The sequence below is a fragment of the Clavelina lepadiformis genome, chromosome 2, assembly GCF_947623445.1.
Source record: "Clavelina lepadiformis chromosome 2, kaClaLepa1.1, whole genome shotgun sequence".
Taxonomy (NCBI): Eukaryota; Metazoa; Chordata; class Ascidiacea; order Aplousobranchia; family Clavelinidae; genus Clavelina; species Clavelina lepadiformis.
The window spans coordinates 8,723,750-8,744,977 of NC_135241.1; the positions used below are offsets into that span (position 1 = coordinate 8,723,750).

The window sequence follows — 21,228 nt, forward strand, 5'->3', positions numbered from 1 at the left end:
TGAGGAAAACCTATATTAGGCTAAAATCATACGATTATAGAGGACGAAACATATTAAATAATATAAACAAAAACAATCAGTCATATCATTTCCTTCATCTCACAATATCACTTTAGCAAACCATGACATAGGCTACAAGTCACTGCCTCTGTGTAGCTCATTGGTTAGATCAGATCATTTGTCCTCATCAGCGGACCTGAACAATTGTAAGCAATTTTGCAGTAAGCAAAACAACTGTGAAAAACTGGGTCAGATTACTATAATAGGTCGAGAAGGAGAAGCAAAGTGTGTCTTAGGATTTCATTAACTTCCGTTTATATTTTGTTAAGTGAGCGGCTGTTTGCAAACTAAAAAGAAAGTCTTTTACTTTTAGGAAAGCTGTAAAGTTTAAAAAGTAAGAAAGGTTTCTTAAAGGAACTTATTATGATGACGTTGACGTGTCAAGTGACCAATAGCGTAGCAGGTAGGTCAGGTGGAAATAAATCACATTACAGATACCGGTCATTCGACAGAAATTTTAATTATGAGATAAGGATATTTAAAATATATTAAATTACAGGCTGAAATAGCGCTAGGTGGAACGCTATGGTGCCGAAAAAATAGTTTTATAAGTTCCGACAGCTAATAATAGTCACTTATTTTAATGAAAAACATCTGCGCTAGCGCGTTCGCACTATGATAACCTATGATTTCTTGTTCAAAATATTATCTTCTGCTATTCTTCATCAAAAATATTGATAGAATCTATTGATTCGTTGTATTTCTAGTTACAAAACTGATGTATAAATGTCGACGAATCGTAAAGATAAGATGCCGACAGGGGATTCATTGACGTTACGCCATTTCTGGTTACAAAAGATTATACGCAAACTACACATGGCCAGTTGGATCAATTCCCGCCGTATACCGGTAGTTTCGCAATAAAACTTTGCCGAGTCCTCCGGCTTCAGGTAATTGGAAATCTAAATATATAGTCATATAATTGAACTATTCCTCGAAAATCCATGGAAACGTTTTTAATGCAATTAAAAACGCTTTTTAAAAGAGGAAACAAAAAGTTTATTTTAAAAATTGATGCAAAACCTAATAAAACAGTGCTTAAATTAAGCATAATACAGTAACTTAAAACTGACAAATATGATGGTGGTACAAAGAAATTTTAACACCGAAAGCCGTATGATGGACGGAAATAAAAGATCTTTTTATTAGTCCTATATAATTATACACACATAAGATTGTACATAAAGTCGAATCCATATCGTCTCGTTTGACAAAACAAAAACAAAGACTTTCTGCATATTGCGGTTTGCTAAAGGTGTTTTCTCTGTAGTAAAGCCTAAGAAAATGCGAAACAATGTTGCAAGACTAATTAATTAATTAGCATTTATCAGTTGCAATCGTATGGCATCTCAGACGTGTCGCAAGGCTCGGGATATACACCTTTTCGTACCATATCCTTTACCAAAAACGCGAGTGCGTGTTTACAGGAACCACCTGGAGATTTATAATCATTGCATCTATGCTGATATGAAGTGGATAGATCGGTACAAGTGCAATCCCAGTTAAAATTAAAAACTCCACCATGTTTGTTTATTTTGCAAGTGATGGAATACCCAGCGTAGATTGCCTGTAAAACGCAATAAACATATAGGTTAATGGTAGGGAATTAGCTTCTACACCGCTAGGTGTTTAGTGATAGCAACTAAATCTTTTCCTATACTTCGAAGTTTGAAGATGTGTATTGTATGAGAACAATTGGTCGTAAACTTTGTAAGAATAAGGGTCACGGCCAATGGTGGGATTCATATATTTTAACATCCGGTTCTCTCACTAGCAGCATGCCATATTGAACCGGGCCCGATAAAACATAGGCTTATACATACGCTTGTTAACAACCGGTTCGCGGAGGTCATTAAAATTCCAAGAACCGGTGCGAGCCGACTGAATCCCATCACTGGGCACGGCCCAATTAGATCCCAACACCCTATCTATACGCTATAGTGCGCATTTGCAATCGAGCATATCGTAAATGTCTAAGCTGGATTCCCAACTTTAATTTAGGCTAAAACAATTACTATTTGTTGTAAAAAGATAATGAAAATATTTCAACTAATTCATCAAAACACACTGGAGAACGAAAGCACAATTAGTGAAACCAAAAAGCTGCAGATTTATTTTTTTAATCTTTCGAGCAGCAAAATCATTCATATAATTAATAATTAATTCTTTCAATATCAATCGCTTCAGTAAATTCTCTTTTCACAAAAAAATAGCTAGGTTCGAAAGTCTTTAAATTTATGGTCAATGCCGATTGTTTAAAGCAGACGATAATTTAACGTTGAATAACGGTAGCCTATATATATATACATATATATAGACTAAACACCAATATATACCGTTAGTTAACCCTATTCTAACTAGGCTTGGCTTCTCCCGCACACTGTCATAGTAAAACGTGGCGTACAGTTGCATTGTTTGCTGTAGAAACTTGAAATTTGGTGACTTTTCCTAAAAAATGTTCAGCTATCTGTCCATGTTTGTTTGATAAAGTTGGATTTTGTAATTTTTAAGATATTGCGATATTTTCATGATTTTCCTCTGCTTTGCTCTGCTCTCCGCATTGAACCGTATTACTCATTTACGCACCAATAACTCGACTAACTATTCTCTTTCGTTCTCTTCTCGCGGTCAGCTGGTCTTCTGCACAGCGGGGACGCGGCGTAACAAGAAGAATTTCTAGAAATGTGTCACTTTTGGAAATACTTAATTTACACTAAATTCACTTTCTTTAGTTTTACAATTATGATGTATACAGGAAGCCAGATGATTTTTCTACTAACCTGTCAAAATCCGATCAGTTTACGACGTATAGTTTTCTAGTAATTAACGATTGAAAATGTGTGTGCGGGGTCGGCCACACCTAGTTTTTTAGTAAACTCGCGAGCCTGGTTAGGATAGGGTTAACAATGAAATTCAATAACTGTAGGACAAAACTGTATTTTTACAGGTTTTATTGAAAGAAGATAGTGAGGTTGCCAAAAGTTTGTCTTTTTCTGACAAAAATAGCCACCCTATGCAGGCTACGAACGCCACACACCTTATATGCTACGCCACTGAAGCCTAATATATATCTCATTCAATACACATTTCGTTAAATGTTGCTCTTCCGGGAATTACAGCAAGTTCATATTAATATTATGAACTATATCTGCATGGTATCAGGCCTACTAAAAATTTTCTTACTATAAATTTCGCCCAAGGTTTGTCAACAATATCATCTTTCAGCTTATTCCAGCTTTTTATATGTTTACAATCAGGACCAGTCATGCATGGTGGGCACGAACTTTGGCATTTTGGTGGCAAAGACGACCAATTCATTGAAGTCTCACATGTGATTGAAGTCGGTCCCTTAAACCAGTAAATTCCATATAATAGTTGCATAAAGAAATATATTTATCTAATAATCTTTCTTATATAAAGTCGCACTTAATTTGGTATAATTTATTTTGTATACACAGTATAGGAAATATACTCTGCGCAACTTTTTGTGAAATTTAAGTCACCATATATTAAACATACCAAAATATGTCGGCCTTGTGAACATAAGAACTTGCAAACTGAACCAATTTTGTTTTTGTTGGTGCAAGTGTAGGAGAGAAAATCTGAAGGTCTGATGTCAGGACATTCTGAGAAAAGTCCAGAGTATAGAAGCAATAAATTTTAAGTTAAATGAAAATAAATTGCCACTTGTCAATGATTTGAGTTTGACACAAGCTCTAAAGCAGTGGTTCTCAATGTTTTTTCACATGCGTTTTTTCCCTTACAAACCTTAGACGCTGTCATTCTTAAATACGAGTATGTCTTTATAATCAAGTTAATCTTTCCAAGACAAAAGAGTTTGCAAAAGTATATTAACCGTCATAATCACTAGAGCGCTTTTCATTTCGAACACCTCCCTTCATTATCGTACCTTTCTCCTGACAACTAGGAAAGTCTGGTTGCCATAGCGAAGTGGTGGCGCACGTTACTTCAGGAAATCCTTTTATGACATAAGTTGGTTGACACAAAACAGTACATTTTGTGCCGTTTTGAAACATGCTGTACACCTCGCCTGAATGAAGCACAGTTGTTTCACCGTCAAACGAGCAGGAAGAATTTGAGCTTACTCCCACACTGGGTCGCAAAGTTCGGCAACAGATCACTGCAAAATGGCGAGTTATCCTTATTCGACTTAGACAAGTCACAATCATAACCACAATATATAACCTAAACTTGCAAAATTACAAATAATAAGTTTACCTTTCTCACAATATGGCACTGGATTTGTCCAAAACGGAACAGACGTGCCAACGGTTTCACAAACTGTTGTATTTTTTCCAGGACATGATGCATTTATCATTAATCTTGAACCAGCAGGACAGGTAAATTTACAAGCGTTTTTTTTGCAGGCGATTGAACCACCATTTGGGGGCGATTTGAGTTTCTTACATGCTATAAAGCATATATGTCAGGGTTGATTGAGATGAGTGTGCGTTGTACTACACAAAAACTTTGAAGATTTTTGCTAACATAGCTTATGTTAACAAAATTTTAGGCTGAAAAAATGAAATTAAAAATGACAACAGCATTACAAAAACTTATTAACCTATCAAGTATAATCGAAATAATTCCTATAATTCTTTAATGTAAGCTATAGACCTATAAGTGTAAAACGTAACTGTGGTTATATGTAGAGCCATGTGTCCGTAATATTAACCCAAACATCACAGCAGCAGCAACGCCCAGCATGACTACGAGGACAATCAGAATAATCTTTCGTCTGTGTTTTGCACAGCTGTTTTCAAACAAACGTGTCCAAGCATCCTCTCCTACAAAAGAACACTGCCATTTTGAATGTTAAAAGCAATTAGTCGCGTTTCAATACCGAAAAGTTAAGTTATTACTCCAAACTTCTGTAAATTGGAAGTCTTAAAATACAGTACTTAATTTAAGTCTGCAACTGCACCTTGCGATTCTGAGTTGGAACTGGAAAGAAGGTTTTCGCTGTCATTAGAAAAGTCATCATTTTCCACCGTCGATACTTCGTCTATTCTGCGAATTGGATTCCTTTCTAAAATCTGTCCGAAGTGTTCGATTTAAAAAGAAATAGACATAATCACAAAAACATATTTTTAAAAACAATGTTCCATGAAATATTTGCACTGTTTACCACTTACCAATCTGTTATTTGGCGCAGGGCGATCGATAATAATAATTGATCTTGCCAGTGATGCAGTATCAGCAATTGTAGACATTGGGGAATCTCCTTCCGCAAAATTGCTTGACTTAATAGTTAAAGCAAAAGCAGAATAAATATAGCACTTTCAAAGATCAATTTTAATTTTCTAACTTCAGCTTCCGCAAGGTTTCGCTTGCTTTTTCAGGTGCAGCAATAAGATAATTTTATAACCACCAGTAAAGCTGGATCACCGTCTTTATGCGGAACACGTACAATACATTCGCTCACAGTGTAATAATCCCTCTATCCATGTAATCCATAAAGATAGCAGATAAAAAATAAACAATTGTCGATAACCCTTGAGAATTTGAGTTTTTTAGGATTTAGTATAATACATAAAATTGAAGAATTGCCAAAAAGTTTAGGTTAGGTTTTTTATATGGAGTTCGGATTTTTTCAACTTTGAAATTATGTTAAAAACTGATATAGCATTTAAAGTCACGTTATCGGTAAAGTTTATTATGAGGTTGAAGGTAATTAAAAATTCATATGCGGATTTTTACGGAATGAAATTAATGTTTAGGACCAGAATTACCTGATCTTCCCCATAGGAAAGACAATATTCTTTTGCCTCATTATATTGTTGATCGTTCATTTCAAAGTTAAGTCGTTCTTTTATTTCTAAACAAATACAACATTTAAAACTTTCTAAACTAATATAGATGGAAAGAAGGCTTGATACATTTTAATGACAAACCCTCAAAGCCAGGTCGTATTTCGGGGGAATGAGCCCATGATGTCAGTATAACTTTTCAGAAGTTTTCTTCTTTAACCAAGCTGATTTCAGGTCGACTACCTTGTTCGACGACAAAATGCTTATAGAATTCTTCTGGTTGTTCCATTTGTCCATTCATTGAAGCTGAAAAAGTATGAGAAATGACGTAACTTATGGCTTATTGCCTTCACTTCTGGTTAACGAGCAGTTAAAATATGATCAACGTTATAAAAGACATATAATTGCATGAGAAAAATCGCTTCAGAATGTCGTATACAAACTTTGATAAGGGATTTCACTTGTAGCCAGTTCCCACAAAAAAATGGCAAAACTGTAAAACAATTAGACACATTGAGTCTTTCAGCGAAAAGGATAGCGCTAAATGCAACGTGTTTCTATGACAAATCTGTAGCAAGAGTTAGGAACAAAAGAGGCATCCTTTTTGTGTTTATTATTATATTGTTGCCTTATGGGCTTTTAAAAATAATGATCATTGTTAAAATTTTAATTTTGCTGAACCTGAGTGAGATTTAAGAGATGTTTCACTATAACTTAACTCTTTAAAACAGACGTCAAATTGATAAACCAGCGAGAACTAAACGTAAAGAAATTATTTTTATAGATCAGATTAATATTTATATGATACATTGGAACTTGCTGGGTTTCTGCTTTTGTTTTCACTTAAGTAATAGTGGAGTGTAGTTTTGCAACCTGCCTGGTATCCAATGTAAATTGTCACCGTAAAGTCACAATTAGGCAGTTCCAGAATCCAGATAATACCCAGCCAACCTAATCGAAACTAAGCAATAATTTACATAACAACTTACGAAAACACATCCCATTTAGTTGTAGGATTTCTATTCCTGTCCATGATACGCTCGGGGGCCGCGTGAGTATAAGTGAGACCTGCGATTCCAACGTCAGCATGTAAGCCAACTTTACTACATCCAAAGTCGCTGACCTATAGATTATACCCAAAAACTACACTCTAAAAAAAAACTGACTCTTTGGTGACTCAAAGATCCTCCCTTACTTTGAAAGAGTCGACGTATCTGACTCTTTTGAAAGTAACACTTGCTCACTCGTGATAAGAGTGACGGTCACTCTTATAACAAGTGACACACAACTGACTCTTTGGTGACTCAAAGATCCACCCTCTCTTTGAAAGAGTGAACGACATCTGACTCTTTTCAAAGTAACAAAACTTCACTGACGTTCACTCTATATAAAAGGTAGAATAGCAGCCAGCTTCCAAATTTTATGCAGTGGAATTTATTACTCACATGACTTCAGCGAATATTAATTTCACTTCACTTAAAAATGCACTTTGAAAACTCAATCTACAGTATCACCAATACATGCAGTGTTTTGCACACCATTGATGGCAGCAAGAACAGTTTTAACTGAGCACACTGGGGTTTTGTTTATAACCAGCACTTCAAGAAGATTGTAGAATGGTGCAAGTCTGGGGTAGTAGGAGATATTACATACCCAAAACGAAGAGAACAAGCGGTACAAAGCACGCACCACGTCATTTCCAACATAAATGACGGAAAAATCGGCAACAATGTAATATTGATCAGGTTGGCTGCTGTTGCCCACGGCTAAAAGGAATGGTTGAGTCAGTCCAGAATCTTTGTGGACGGCAAAGTTTGTTGGGTCCGTGCCAGCCTAAAATTTAAAGTTCAAAAATTATTTCAATACAGCAAGGTGTTAAAAATTACACGTTGTCATGTGAACACAAACCACCACTATCACTTACCCCAGCAAATTGAAAAATAGCATGCGATTGTGACTGACAACCCTTTCTGCGGAAGTTTAATGGCGGAAGCAACTTTTCCAGCATGTGAATTGTGTGAAGTTTGTCTGCATAGAAAATAAAAACTGAAGCCAGTGAAAAAGCAAACGACTTACTTACACAACAATCAGAAAAGGAAATCGTGTTTAGTGCAGAAGAACATGAGCACAATAAAATTATCAAGGTTGTATAGCTTCGTGAATTAATCAATATATAATTAATTGACCATATGGAATATAATGTAACCAAAACACCAGATGTAAGCAATTTGCAACAACAGTACATGACGTATAGAAAGCCATGACTCCAGAACTGTCATCTTTTTGTTGAGAGTCAGTTTCAAAATCCTAGCATGTTAACCTTACGCCAAAGTAGAAAGTTGCTTGCTTACTCTCAGTTATGTTGCTTGATGTTATATTCTTCAGACGTTGTTGAGATCATTGCTTTTCCAGTTACAGTCAAAAGAACAGGAAAACATATCAAATAGCTATAATATAAATCCAACAAATGCAGGAGCTAAAATGATGCTGTGAAAAATTGAAAAATTAATGATCATTAAATTGTAATTTTGAATTGAAAAATAGCGTTTCATTTCAATTGGCGGCCTAGCTTAGTAATTTAATCATGAAAAGTAAGACTTTGGGTGAGAAGGGATTAGTTTTAGGTTAATTTACGGACAAATTAGTGCGTTGTTTTAAGTTGAAAATTAGCGTATATTTCAATTTACTGAATAGCGAAATTCCAGTTTACCATGTTCGTCTTTTTTAACTTCGGTAAACGGCGGCCGGTAAAATACGTCTCCACTGCACAGGCTGCCATTTACTAAGTAGGAAAACACCAATTGCGTAACCGGCTAGCTATTCACCAATATGGCTTTTTCAAAACTCGGCAACCTGCAGCGAAACATTAACGCTATGTTAACAAGAAGCTGCGATAATTAACTTTGAACTATTAATTTTTTCTGGTGAAATAGTGGCAGCCAAAGTAAAATCTGCTAACGTGTCGATTATCAGCTAGTCACTTTTTCCACATTACTACCAAATTTAGTACAAAAAGATACAACATTTTACATTGCAAGCAATGAGCCTGTAAGACTATAAGTAGTTAAAACCTATAAACAGACCAAAATAGACCTAATACAAATTTGCCTACCTTGCAGCAAATGTACAGTTTCTTCAGATATGTTAAAATTTTTCGTTAAATACTCACATAGTTGCACAACTGAAAATTGTATGTCAAAACCGTCAAACTCCATCTAGCAATAAAGTACAGATAAAGATTTTCTTTTAAAACTTTATGGGCTTAGCTTCCAAAACAACAAAAAACTCTGTTTAGCTTGAGGCCTTTGCAGCACGATTTCTGGTGAAAAGTTACGGTAGTTTCCTGTCTGGTTGGTAGGCCTATACTTCATTTTTAGGCTACACACAAATAGGCCTACCTATTTTTCAAATAGCTATAAGCTAGGTTTTCATCAACGCTTGCTGTTAGCTTTAATTTATCTTCAAAGTTAAATGACCTAGCTCAGTCTACTGAAATCATTATGCCCAGAGGTTAAACCTATTTGCGGTTCGCCTATTCGTTCACCACAGGTTAACTTGCACAGGCCCAACGGTATACCATACCATACCATGCCACGTGCAACAGACAGACAACCTAGGTCCTAGATGTAACAATTTGGTAAAAATTTCCATTGCGTAATACGCTGCAAGCCATCCGTGACGACACCACTCAAATAAAGAGTCGCACAAGCAAAAAAAAACGAGAGAAGGCAGAAAAAGTAGAATCGACTCTTGAAAGAGTCAGAATCCGTTCTCTCTTTCAAACGAGTGGAAAAACTGACTCAAGTTTTTTTAGAGTGTATGAATTATACTTCTTGAATTTATCACAAATCGCAAGACCTTGAATTACCGCAAAATTTAAATACCATTAAGTTTAACAATTTTTATATTGTGACGGTGATAGTATGATGCAATCTTTCCTGCATCAATAAATTGGAAATTTAATTAATTTAATTATTTAAGATATCAATATGTCAGTAAAACCGAGTTTTGTTGGCCTGTACCTTGGGATGCAGTTCATCACTTATAAGTATGTTTTGAGATTTCAAATCGAGATGGAGAACTTCTTTTTCATGCAAAAAATGCATTGCCCCTGCCACCTATGAAGAAGTTTCAAAGATGCATTTTAAACTGTTGTTTACAACTCAATATTCAAAAATGAAATCGAGTGAAAAAAAAAGAAACTGTCTCTACTTGAAATGGATATTAAACCTTTTTCTCAGTTTAGATTCAGCGCAATCTGGTTTAGTAATGTCTTGCGCATTGTATGTATCGTATTGTAAATATTCAGTTTTATGGCAGCAAAACTTGCGTGAGAAAACATGAGTAAACTCAGGCAACCCAAATGCATAATATATTACCTCTGAGGCAATTTGCCGTTTGAGTGGCCATACCCATGAGGGAGTTGTTGCATCGGTTGAAGCTTCAGGCAAGTACTGAAGAAACTGGTCACACGAGCCAAACCTGCAGTATTCCAGGACAAGGCTGTAAGGTATGTAGAGGTGCAATTATAAGCCAACAAGCAAATAAGAAAAGAGTAGCCTAAATCAAATTTCATGATTACACTTTACAGTATCGAAAACATGAATGCTGCAAAAAGTGCACTTGCCTAAACTTGTTCTCGTTACAATAGCTGCCGAGGTATCCGATAATGTTTCTGTGAACATTATTGACAAGAATTTCAGCCTCCTTTCGTAGACAGATCACGTTGCTGTAATAAACAAAATTATAATATACGCAAGTGCAAAATAAATTGATTAAAAGTTGTGTACATTAGAGTATTATATACATATTGAAATTAATTCATAAGAATTCATACAGTTACTTGTGAATAGAAATAAATACATACAAGTTACACAAAATCAAATTAATTTAATTAAATTTAAGTACCACCAGTAAAACCTAAATAAATTCAAATTGATTGATATACGAGTAAAAGGAACCACTTTTTATTTAAAAAAATACATATATATAAAAATAAAAGCATACAGATCGAAATATTTTATGAAAAGCAATATAAATACTAAAAACTCATATATAATAAAATCACAAAACAATTTACAATAAATGGCACAATTAAAAACTATTAAAGAAAATTATATTTTTCTTCTAAAATTGGATTTATCAAAATTAAATAGTAGTTTTTGTGTCGAAAGGAGTATAATATTGATAAACTGTTTCATTAATAAAGGATTAGAGTAAAGCCTATAGTAGCCTAATGTATACCGGTAGGTATTTGGTTTTTAAAAAGAATTTATTTAAATTTGTTTTATTTTCCACGAAATCATTTAAATCTACTGTAGTTCATATAAGTTTTTCCAATTTATATATAGAATGCACCGATAAGAAATTGACCGATAATGAATTAACCAGTTGCCGAATAATTAAGCCTATAAATAAGCCAGGTTGTTATAGTTTTTAAAACATTTAGAATCCAAATGGTATAAAAATTTTATTAGTGGCCGGTTTACTGATTAATTATTATTCGACCAAAGCCTTATGACAACTTATCGGATAAACAGCTGCTTTAAGACCATTTACCCATTACTATTTGCCAATAAATGAATACAACTTTAAGTTGTATAAATGTAAACAAAAATAAATTGAAATCTTACGAATTTGTTTAAAACTTTAGTCTGTGTTTTCTTTTGTATAAATTGATTTAATTTGTTTGAACTTTTAAAATTTTCCCAATAATCGTGAGAACATATCAACACATCTGCGTAAAATCACAGTTGTTTTACGGTGTATAGTTTAATTGTGTACAGTTCTAAAAACCTTGTTGAGAACAATTTTACTGTGGGGAAGTTTGGAGATGCGAATGTGAGCAGTCGCCGGTCCCAAAACAACTTTCACGGTTTATACGGCAAGCCTAGCGTCGTAACATACTTTAGGTCTTGACCCAGATGTTGAGATTAAAACTTTGTGTAGCACAACTTTATACTTACTTACCATGGGCCTACGTATAACGGTTTACTTCCATATTTACTATCACCAATGTTTACTTACCATATTTGGATTATTTCAGGAGAGAGATGATAAGAGTTTAACAAGAATCATTCTTTTAAGGTAAATAAAATTAGTCTTCGACTGATTACATATACGCAACGCTTCAAGAACAAATATGTATGACGTTGGGTTTTCTTGTTGCGCTCATCGATTTCTAAGCACTAGCTATAGCGAGACCAGCACCAGGTATAGCCACAAGACGCTTATTATCATTACCAAACCAAACGGAAAGAACTGCTAGACTTTGCTATATAGAAAGTTATGAACAAGTGAATCTTATTCATGAATTGGTTAACAGAACGTTGGTCCTTAGTGGTTCTATCCGTGAATCATTTTTAGCTAAACAACTTTTCCAGAGAACAGCACTATCATCAAATCTATAGCTTGGTCTAACAAAATCTGAGGTATAGATTTATGCTTTGAATTTGATATCAGTAGTCTAATTGCTATAGTACACATCTTGTAAGTCTATTACAACTCTGATTTTCTTGGAATTTAGCGAGCACAACTTAACAGTACGTTCCAAATATCTAAATACTGTAAACTCTAAAGCAAATAATCATGACTTACAGTTGATTTAGTTCTTGACCGTTTACTGTTTTCAAAACAACCTTTTTCCACTGCATATCATTGTCAAAATGTTCGAAGAGTTCAATCTTTCCTTCGCCTCCTTCACCAATTCTTATGTTTTTTGGTCGCAAAAGATCATTTGTAATAGCTGGTAAGCCTCGCAAAAAATATTCTTGCAGGTGTTCAGGTCTCAATGATGAAACCTGATTCAGCATAACTCTTTGATTTCAAAGTAACATTTAGCAAAAAGTTAGAGAAACATTAGTCGGCAGCTACCTCTAACCGAAAGCCAAGCACATTATATAACTACGATAGTTTTTGTGTTGTTTGTTGAAGCAACCGTAACAAAACGTCGCCGAGAGAAGAAAATTTGTATGGTATTTTAAATGACCTTATTGTATGATGGGCTTTGATAGCTAGTCATTCAATACGTGGAACAATGTCGAAGGGCGTTTTTTTACTATTTCATTACTTTTTCTTTGAATGACAATGACGGCGTGTTTAAAACTACTTGTAGTATACCTCGGAGATGTAGGGTGCTATATTTGTTCATGGTGCTGTATGTTTTGTAGATTGTCTCAGAGCAGATGAATTGGTTTCAGTAAAACAGCAAATCTTCTTATGGCTTCAAATTGGCGGTCAGTAAACTCAAGTTCAAATTTGAAACTGCTTGTAAATCTCTCGTATAGACGCTCGCTTCGCAATTACATCAAATGTAATTTTTATTGTGTAAATGCTTTCAACTATAACTGTTGTATTTAGAATACCTGGTGGATAATTAAAGTAGGTTAATTGTCACGTTTTTTGTTTTCCGAAGGTATTGATTTTATTGTATTGGTAATTAATGTGAGTTTCTTTTTAGTTTGCGAAGCTAGTTCTGAAATAATACTCTTAACTTATATCGGAAATATTTTCTGTTAAGTTCTTATCTTATTCTAACCTATACTGTAATTTGATCACAATATAGCTTTCCGAAAACGTTGCGTCTCCAGTTCAGAAACACCTCAAATTTTCCAGTTGAACGTAGGGGAAGTGTGAGGCTGAAGGGACAAAAAATCTTTTTATTTTTCACCAATTTATTTTTTATTGCTAAACGAATTTTAAAACATTATTGCTTTGTTAGAGAGTTATCTTGGTTCTGATAATAAATGTGGGCTGAATTTTTCTTCTAGACACGTAATGAAAAATAATAATTAGGCCTATAACATTGGAATTTATTTATTTTTGAAATTGGAATTTAAAATTACCACAACCCCAACATTAGCCAATCTAAAAAAACATCACTTAAAATTAACCTTACAATGTTTACTTTAGTATAGGCCAGTCGCCAGTGATTCTCAACAACAGCTCTTAAAGCTGCATGTGGCTTTCATGCATCCTTTTTGCGGCTCTTATCAATACTGTGAAAATCATTAACGTTTTTGCTGAACAAGTCATCGCTGTCACGCAAAACATATGTTTTCGACGGAGAAAAAGCGTTACAACATTTTCCGTATACAAGAACAGGGCTTTTCGATTGGGGTTACCAGTACCTCTTAGGGTTATAGTAGTTTGAATAAGTGTTATAGCGGCCCGATGTTTGGAGACCTTTACAGCATAAGGCCAGACTCGCGAAACAGATGTCGATGACGCTATGCTATACTTGTGGAAGTATTGGCCAAGTTCGCGAAGACTTATGAGAAATTGGTGCAAATTAGTGCCTAATCTAACGACACAGGCTTCAATTATATTTCGGCTACGTACCTTCCTTGCTCTTCAGCATGGCTACTTTACACGAACTGGTCTTGAGCAAGGTATTGAAGATGCTTATGCCTGGTGACCAATTCTAAATTTGGGCAATGACACAAAAAATGGAGTCCATCCGACAGTGCACATTTATTGCACAACGACTACCTCGGTGACCTTAACAAGAGCAGTAAGAAATCATCGCCAAGTTACGTCATGCGTAGGTTTTTTGTCAGTCCGAGGATAAATTGTCTTATGTCAAGGTGCATTTTAATTGGTGTTAATAACAACAGCAAAATTTCTACGAATAACATAATGTTATCGTATAGAACGCAAATAACATGGACAATGTTACATGGTCAAGACTAACTCTTTGTTGTAAGAAAGTAGAAATTGAGTAACAGATAATTGTAAAATCACTGACTTGCTGTTTGTCAGCATTAAATACTCTCCACAAGCAAGTTATATGCCATGGGCAAAAACGCAAAAGATTGTAATAACATCATGTTGTTATAATTACAGAAGACAACAATCACGTAATCATTGCAATGAAAAGATATATGTATGACAAGGAATAAAATCTACAATATGCTTAGTTTTGACTTATGATAGAAATATGACGACAAATCACGCATTTTGCATCTCATGCCAAGTGATGCACATGTTATCAAAAATCAATATAAATGATGAAATCGTGTAATATTATACCTAATGAAGCGTAACAACGCACTTTAAACAATAATGGTAACTACAGAAAAACGAGTAAGGCACTGGCAATCTCAAATTTAACCAACTCTGAACAAAGAAAACCTGCATAAGGCATAAATCTGCAAACATTAACAAGCAGCAATTAATAAGCATTTAATGTTAAAAAAGAAAATATTGCTAATCATTACAAAAACTACATACTGCTTAAAAATTTTACATTCAAAAACAGATATCTAGTGATAAAACTAAAGTCTCAATTGCACTGAAACAAAATGTTACTTTCCAAAATTGTAAGCGCAGCAGTTACTCATTTCTAAAATTCATTTTCAATTTGCAAATCAATTTTAATTTCAAAAATTGATCATGCAAATTTATTTTTTTAAACAATGGAACGAAATATCATGGTGGTAAAAATTTTAAATTCTGAAATACTGTACAATGTACATGCTATGGCATTCTCTGCAATAATAAAAGTTGCACAAAACACTAAAGAAACAGTGATTGGTGAAGTAATATAAATGAGATAAAGCATCTATCACAAATCGTAATCTGAAAATATTGCACTGATAAACAGATGACAGGTATACACTGTACATGATACACAAAATACAAATCTTCAGAACTTCCCTTAGATCCAACAAAGAGCAACAAACAAAATTACAAGTACTATGCTCCACTGTCACCGCCAAAGTAGTTTGGATTTACTACGGACGTACCAGGGAGATGCTCATTGGCGACAACACCGGCAGTGTCAGATGCAGAAAAACCATCAGTGGTTGGCATTGCTGAGCCATTAGATCGAATTGATATGTTTCTACGATAGTGAAGAACTACCAACACAGACAGAAGTATCCATTCAAACACGCAAAACCATGATGCTGACTGCAATAAAATTACCACAAAATGTTGATTTCGTTGCAAAAGGCCTAAATTCCAATGCATCAGCTCAATTAACAAAAGGAAATTTTGAACCAAGTTGCACATAAACTACATTATGAGATAGTGGCATTCGTGGGTGCGACACACCCACAAGATAATAAATAGGGTACTTTTAGTATTAATTCACAGACAAAAATACAGCTCAAGTAGAGGGTTTAGCATGAGTGATACATGAACCTACCAATCTAAAAAGTTTTTGTTTTGGGAAATTCCAACCTAGCAAATAATGGTTGACAACTTGTGAAAACAAAGCTATTCTAAGAAAATCCTTTCCTATAAATTTTGAAAAATGCTAAAACGCACAAAAACTGGAGCAAGTGAAGAAATTCATGCCCACATGAGAATCAAGTACTGAGGTTTTAATGTGTTGTAAATTCCTGTTAATCAGGCCTTCACATAATATGTATTTCTTCAACTGACCCCAAAAAACATAGAAGCTTCTTGGATAGATGAATTATAATTTAAACAGCAATACATCATTAACTCCACTCTCCTCAACAACTCAAAAAAGTGGTCTCATTAAAATGCCTAAAGAGTAATATTAATTGCAGATATTTTAAAGCGTGCCGATGCAGTTTTGCACCATGAGTGTGAAGCATACTTGTCAAACGTGTGGTATGTGAACTACATATACTTGCGCTTGCATTATGTATATACTGTACTTTCAACATTTTTAACTACAGAGTTTCAGCGTTTCTTTACCAAAAGCTTTGAAGCTTTTTCATGTGGGCTATGAAGAAGATCAAAATCTATGAAAGCGGAACTTAGAACAAAATTACTCTGTCTGCAAACATGTACTTGGCAGCAAAACGAAGCAAATTTTCAAAATTCCCAAGCGTTTCTTGTTGACAAAAACAGGCATTTTTATTTTCTCTATAGCTTGGCTTCAAACACCAACTGACTTGGCTCAATTCTGATTTTCCAAATGACCTGATTTGACAATTACTCAAGTTAATCCTTCAAAAAAACTCAGCTTGAATTGTAAGTTGAGACTAAAGTTTGATAACTTGGTTACAACTCTGAAGCCTATAGAGCTCACTTATTGTAGATAGTCCAAAGATTCCAAACTGGCAGCCTGTGAGACCAGGTTTCAATGACTCACAGTGCAACGATAAGTTTACAGTACAATGCAGCTCACTGTGCTATGAGTATACACAATGCTTCAAAGCAGTCCATTTCGCCAGGTTCCATGATCAAAGTGTTCAGTAAATTTTGTTACAAGTTTTGATTCATGTCAGTATGACAAACATAAATGTAATTATGTGTTACGTTACAGTTAGGTTGAAGAAAAGTGGTAACAGTAAGAATTATAATAGTAGTGCACATTAAATATAAATATTTTTAGCCGGGCTTATATTAATTGTTCAACTTGGTGCACAACTTAAACTTTGAAAGATTATTTCGTTGGGTTCCTTCAGCTTTAATTTAGGACCATCCACTGATTAAATAGAGACAATTTTTGTATTAACTACGGACACACTCACACACAGTCATTACCAGCAAATCTCTAACCTGAGCAGTAGTAAGATATGTGTCATAATTACTCCCATCCAGATCACCAGTAGGCCACACAAACCACGATTTATGTTGGCCTTCCTTACATGTACTAAAAACATAACATCATCCAATTTATACAGAGCGATGTAAATGGCTATGAAGGAAACTTTTGAAGTATAATATGCAAATAAATCACATTGCAAATGCAAAACACTAAATTGCATTTATATGCTTTTAAAACGTTTATCTATCCATTTAATGAATACCATATTTTTTTTTTGAGTAAAAGCTGCAAAAAATGATTGAAAATAAAAAAAGTAGCCGCACTTCATTAAAAAACGCAACGAGCAACGCTAAATTGAAAGTTGCTCATACACATGAGCTTCTGCGATAGGCATTCTCTTTGTTGTCTCTCTCTCTCAATCGAGTAAACAATAGAAGTCGCACAAAATGATTAAAAATAGTAGCCGCAGCTTCTATTCGTAAAAATATGGTATACCAAATGTTACTATGATCATGGTATTACTAAAGTCATATTAAAACTAGTTCTAATAAAGTTGATTCTGATACTTATGAGCTTAACTTTAGAGGCACGTCCAAAAACAAGCTGATTTTAAATAAAAGAACTGTTGTCAGTAAGTATAACTGATAAAGAAATTTTGATTTGTCATGGTAAAGTTTTTGCCAAAAATGTATCGCAAAGTTGCTGCTAATTAATACAGGAGTGGTGGTAGCTATGACTTTGCAATGTAAAAACAACATGCTAGATGACCGGGATTTCACCCAAATATGGTAATGATGATTGGTGATAGGCTAGCTGAAGTGACTCACGCACTTTGGATGTGATACGACTGTGCAGGTAAGTGGTTTATTGTTAACATGAAAATGCCACAAGTGACAGAACACATACTTTTGAAGCATTATGTCTTTATGGCAAGGCTAGAGCAACAACCTACACTGAGCTCATGGAGCTGTAGTTTAGCATCTACATAAATTGCTGGTATAATTAAACATATAGTAAGTTAGAATAGGTTCGACCAACGAAAGATATTTCTGCTAGTAAGTATGCTTTAACTACAGTCCACACGTATTTCTTATGTGTATCTTATGCTAAGCATTTGAGATTTGATCAAATTATCTTAGTTGCGCACATTATTTTCATACCAGGATATCATAATTAGCACTGAATTTAAATTCTTGTGTGACACATGTTTGGCAATTAGTCATTAAATTTTGTTGAAAAATTCTTGCTCCGGTGTACATACTGATAACTATTCTTGGATTTAAGGTTACCTGTTTTTGGACTTGCATCTCCTTTAATATGGAAAATATAAAAAGCTATAATCAAGAGTTACCCTAATCCTGACGATTTTGTCACAGAGCTACATAATTGAGCCACACCAACACTTAGTATGCAGGAGCTGATAAACTTTAGAACGAGGAGCAAAACATTCAACATCATCGCTGGAAGAACCCACATTTGTTCCCTGCAAAGAGATAGACTTTTTAAACTCATAAAAAATTTTAATAGATAGTTATATGCCTATTACAAAATATATAGATTTCTAGAGCAGAAACCACCACTTTGTTACTAGTTGGTAAACACTACAACAGTTGTAGTTGTAGGCTTAGAGTTACTGAATATTTTGACTGAAAATCCAATTTTTACTTGATACACAAATCTGAAATACTACATGGTTTCATGGCTATGTGTCTTACTGTGCGAAAAATTAAGTCACATGTAAATCAAATGTATTTCTTTGTCTGTGCGTCTGCAAAAATAGTAAAGACATGTGATGCTACCCTTAAAGTTCATATTTATTAGTTCAATCCTGCACGTTATTATACCAGAGAAAATGTTAAAAGAATTTTGTGATATCAAGATAAATGGCTTAACAAACAATCAACAGACTGTAAACTAGTGGTTCTCAATCTTTTCCTGATGACTGATCAATTAAAGGAGTTTTTGAAGACTGAATTAGACTTAAAGAAGTCTGCAAGCCCAAGATACAGCATTCCGAAAACTCATCAATTTTGACCTTTTGTGGGTTGTAACACATAAATGCAGGCAAGTTTGAGCTGAATAATATATTTTGTAATTATTAAGAAAACAAAAGCAAAACATTCAAGTTTCGATTTGTTTTATTGACATTTGTGGTGGCGAAATGTCAGTAATTTTGTTCTTTTTTAATTTGAAAAACAAGTCAATCGCAATTATCGATAAATAAAGTGACAACTTGATGCATTACTTTCTTAACTATTAGCACCTTTGATCAAAGGTTATAAGTAGGGCCCGCAAAAGTCAATAAAGTCAAAAATTTTTAAGGACCTCGTCTGACCACGAATCAAAGAATAAAGTTGTTTTCAGCACCTAGGGGATTGTTTCTAAGAAGTTTATAGGTCAAAATAAAGTCAAAATTTACAATAAAGTCAAATTTTGTCAAATTATGACTTTTGACAAAGTTTTTGTGTTTTTTGAGAGTAATTTTTGTAAAAATCCTCGTGGAAGCATTGTAAATCAGGAACTGCGACACAATTAAACCATATTAACCCATAAAAGCAGGAAATAAGTCACAATGCCCACTTGGATCAGCAGTAACTTTTATCGCAAATTGTCCATTGTTTATTCATTGTTACGTATTTAAATAATCCTTATGCCGCGTGAAGGGGGTTACATTACTTCTTCCCTGTTTAATTTGCTGTTTATTAGAATTTACCAAGCGGAAAAAATCGAGGCAAAGTGCCCTTTTCACAAGGACAAAATAACACAAGCTACCTAAATCTATCGCCAAAAAACACGACGCACTTTTTATAATCCATAAAACACCTTGACTTTTCGACAAAATATTACGTTTGGGTAATTGGAGGAAGAACTGTGGCCTCTACAAATAAGCAATTTCGTTAGGTCAAAATAAAGTCAAAATTTGATAAAAATAAAGTCCAAAAAATTTTTTTAGGTCAAAATAAAAATGGCCCTAGTTATAAGCAAAGTTGGCAGCTTCGGGTTCGGTTCGCATTCACACAAGTTTCAAACTCTAATATAACTATCCTCACGAACTGGAATCTTTTTCGATTTGGCACATTTTTAACAGTTCCCTGATTATTTACATTTACTTATTTTACCCTTACACTTGCATGATTTTGGTATTTTCATGTATATATTAGGTCAAAGTTCTTAAGATTATATAACTTTCATTACTTACGCATTATCAATGGACTTGTACAAGGCATATGCTGAGTACCCTCCATAAACCAGGGGGAAAAGCACAGTGAAGATTGTAAGATATGTGCAAAACTCACATGCACTTTTACTTCCAAAACTTAAGACGATGAAGGTATTGTTGTCGTTATTGTAATCAACCTTGGCTGATAATATGCACTGACCTTTGAAGTCACTCTGAAACAAAAAAGTTTAATAATTTCTAGCATAAATTATAAACAAAGCTTCTGATTCAACCACTAATTCACCAACCTGAACAAGACCTACAGGAACTGATGACACAATTTCTGTAATAGCAGTTGCTAAGTAAATAATGATTGCTGGTCCAACAATAAAATCCACTTTAGGACAAGCCATCGCTTGATTATTGCAGTAGAAACTACGATTGTAAAAAAGCTAAATACTGTACGACAATCACCTATTTGTATTGGTAAAGTAAATTCAATTGTATTATACCTGGACCAAAAGCTAAATTTACTACAAAGATGATGACTAAGAAATTGATTACAATTTGAGTTAACAGCAAGCAATTTAGAATAAATCAATCATTTTTATCTCTGGTACCCCACAAATCAATTAATTAATCAACAGATTACTATTTAAGGGAATACTTAATGAATATGAAAATTCTAGCATCAATGCATGCTTAAAGTATTTATGAGTTTACGTGCAAGTCTGGTCATACATGTGGTGTCAATGTCGCTGTAGGGT

At 34.3% G+C, this 21,228-nt stretch overlaps 3 protein-coding genes across 7 annotated transcripts; all 3 read right to left on the reverse strand.

The window, feature by feature from the left end:
- Window positions 1-1,042: 1,042 nt before the first annotated feature.
- Window positions 1,043-6,017, reverse strand: LOC143446985 (zona pellucida sperm-binding protein 3 receptor-like). The gene is made up of 10 exons (XM_076946871.1): window positions 5,976-6,017; window positions 5,814-5,899; window positions 5,217-5,324; window positions 5,006-5,117; window positions 4,719-4,868; window positions 4,300-4,491; window positions 3,971-4,201; window positions 3,580-3,686; window positions 3,244-3,408; window positions 1,043-1,627 (listed from the first exon to the last, which is right to left on the reverse strand). Exons 2-10 carry the CDS (start codon window positions 5,871-5,873, stop codon window positions 1,388-1,390), a joined length of 1,365 nt encoding a protein of 454 aa, XP_076802986.1. The 5' UTR covers window positions 5,874-5,899; window positions 5,976-6,017; the 3' UTR covers window positions 1,043-1,387.
- Window positions 5,976-12,758, reverse strand: LOC143446986 (receptor-interacting serine/threonine-protein kinase 1-like). 5 transcript variants are annotated; one of them, XM_076946873.1, is made up of 7 exons: window positions 12,429-12,758; window positions 10,459-10,560; window positions 10,211-10,313; window positions 9,854-9,949; window positions 6,821-6,954; window positions 6,275-6,324; window positions 5,976-6,137 (listed from the first exon to the last, which is right to left on the reverse strand). In XM_076946873.1, exons 1-7 carry the CDS (start codon window positions 12,641-12,643, stop codon window positions 6,031-6,033), a joined length of 807 nt encoding a protein of 268 aa, XP_076802988.1. In that variant the 5' UTR covers window positions 12,644-12,758; the 3' UTR covers window positions 5,976-6,030. The 5 variants fall into 5 exon arrangements, 3 of the variants coding, with proteins under 3 accessions (XP_076802988.1, XP_076802987.1, XP_076802989.1); XM_076946872.1 differs by having other exon boundaries at window positions 10,211-10,334; XR_013114002.1 differs by lacking the exons at window positions 5,976-6,137; window positions 6,275-6,324; window positions 6,821-6,954 and adding exons at window positions 7,845-7,859; window positions 8,183-8,318; window positions 8,944-9,046 and having other exon boundaries at window positions 10,211-10,334.
- Window positions 12,759-14,284: 1,526 nt separating this feature from the next.
- On the reverse strand, window positions 14,285-21,008 carry LOC143445518 (transmembrane protein 179B-like). Its single transcript, XM_076944672.1, has 5 exons — window positions 20,770-21,008; window positions 20,501-20,694; window positions 18,653-18,784; window positions 17,313-17,406; window positions 14,285-15,743 (listed from the first exon to the last, which is right to left on the reverse strand). Exons 1-5 carry the CDS (start codon window positions 20,872-20,874, stop codon window positions 15,528-15,530), a joined length of 741 nt encoding a protein of 246 aa, XP_076800787.1. The 5' UTR covers window positions 20,875-21,008; the 3' UTR covers window positions 14,285-15,527.
- Between the last annotated feature and the right edge of the window lie 220 nt (window positions 21,009-21,228).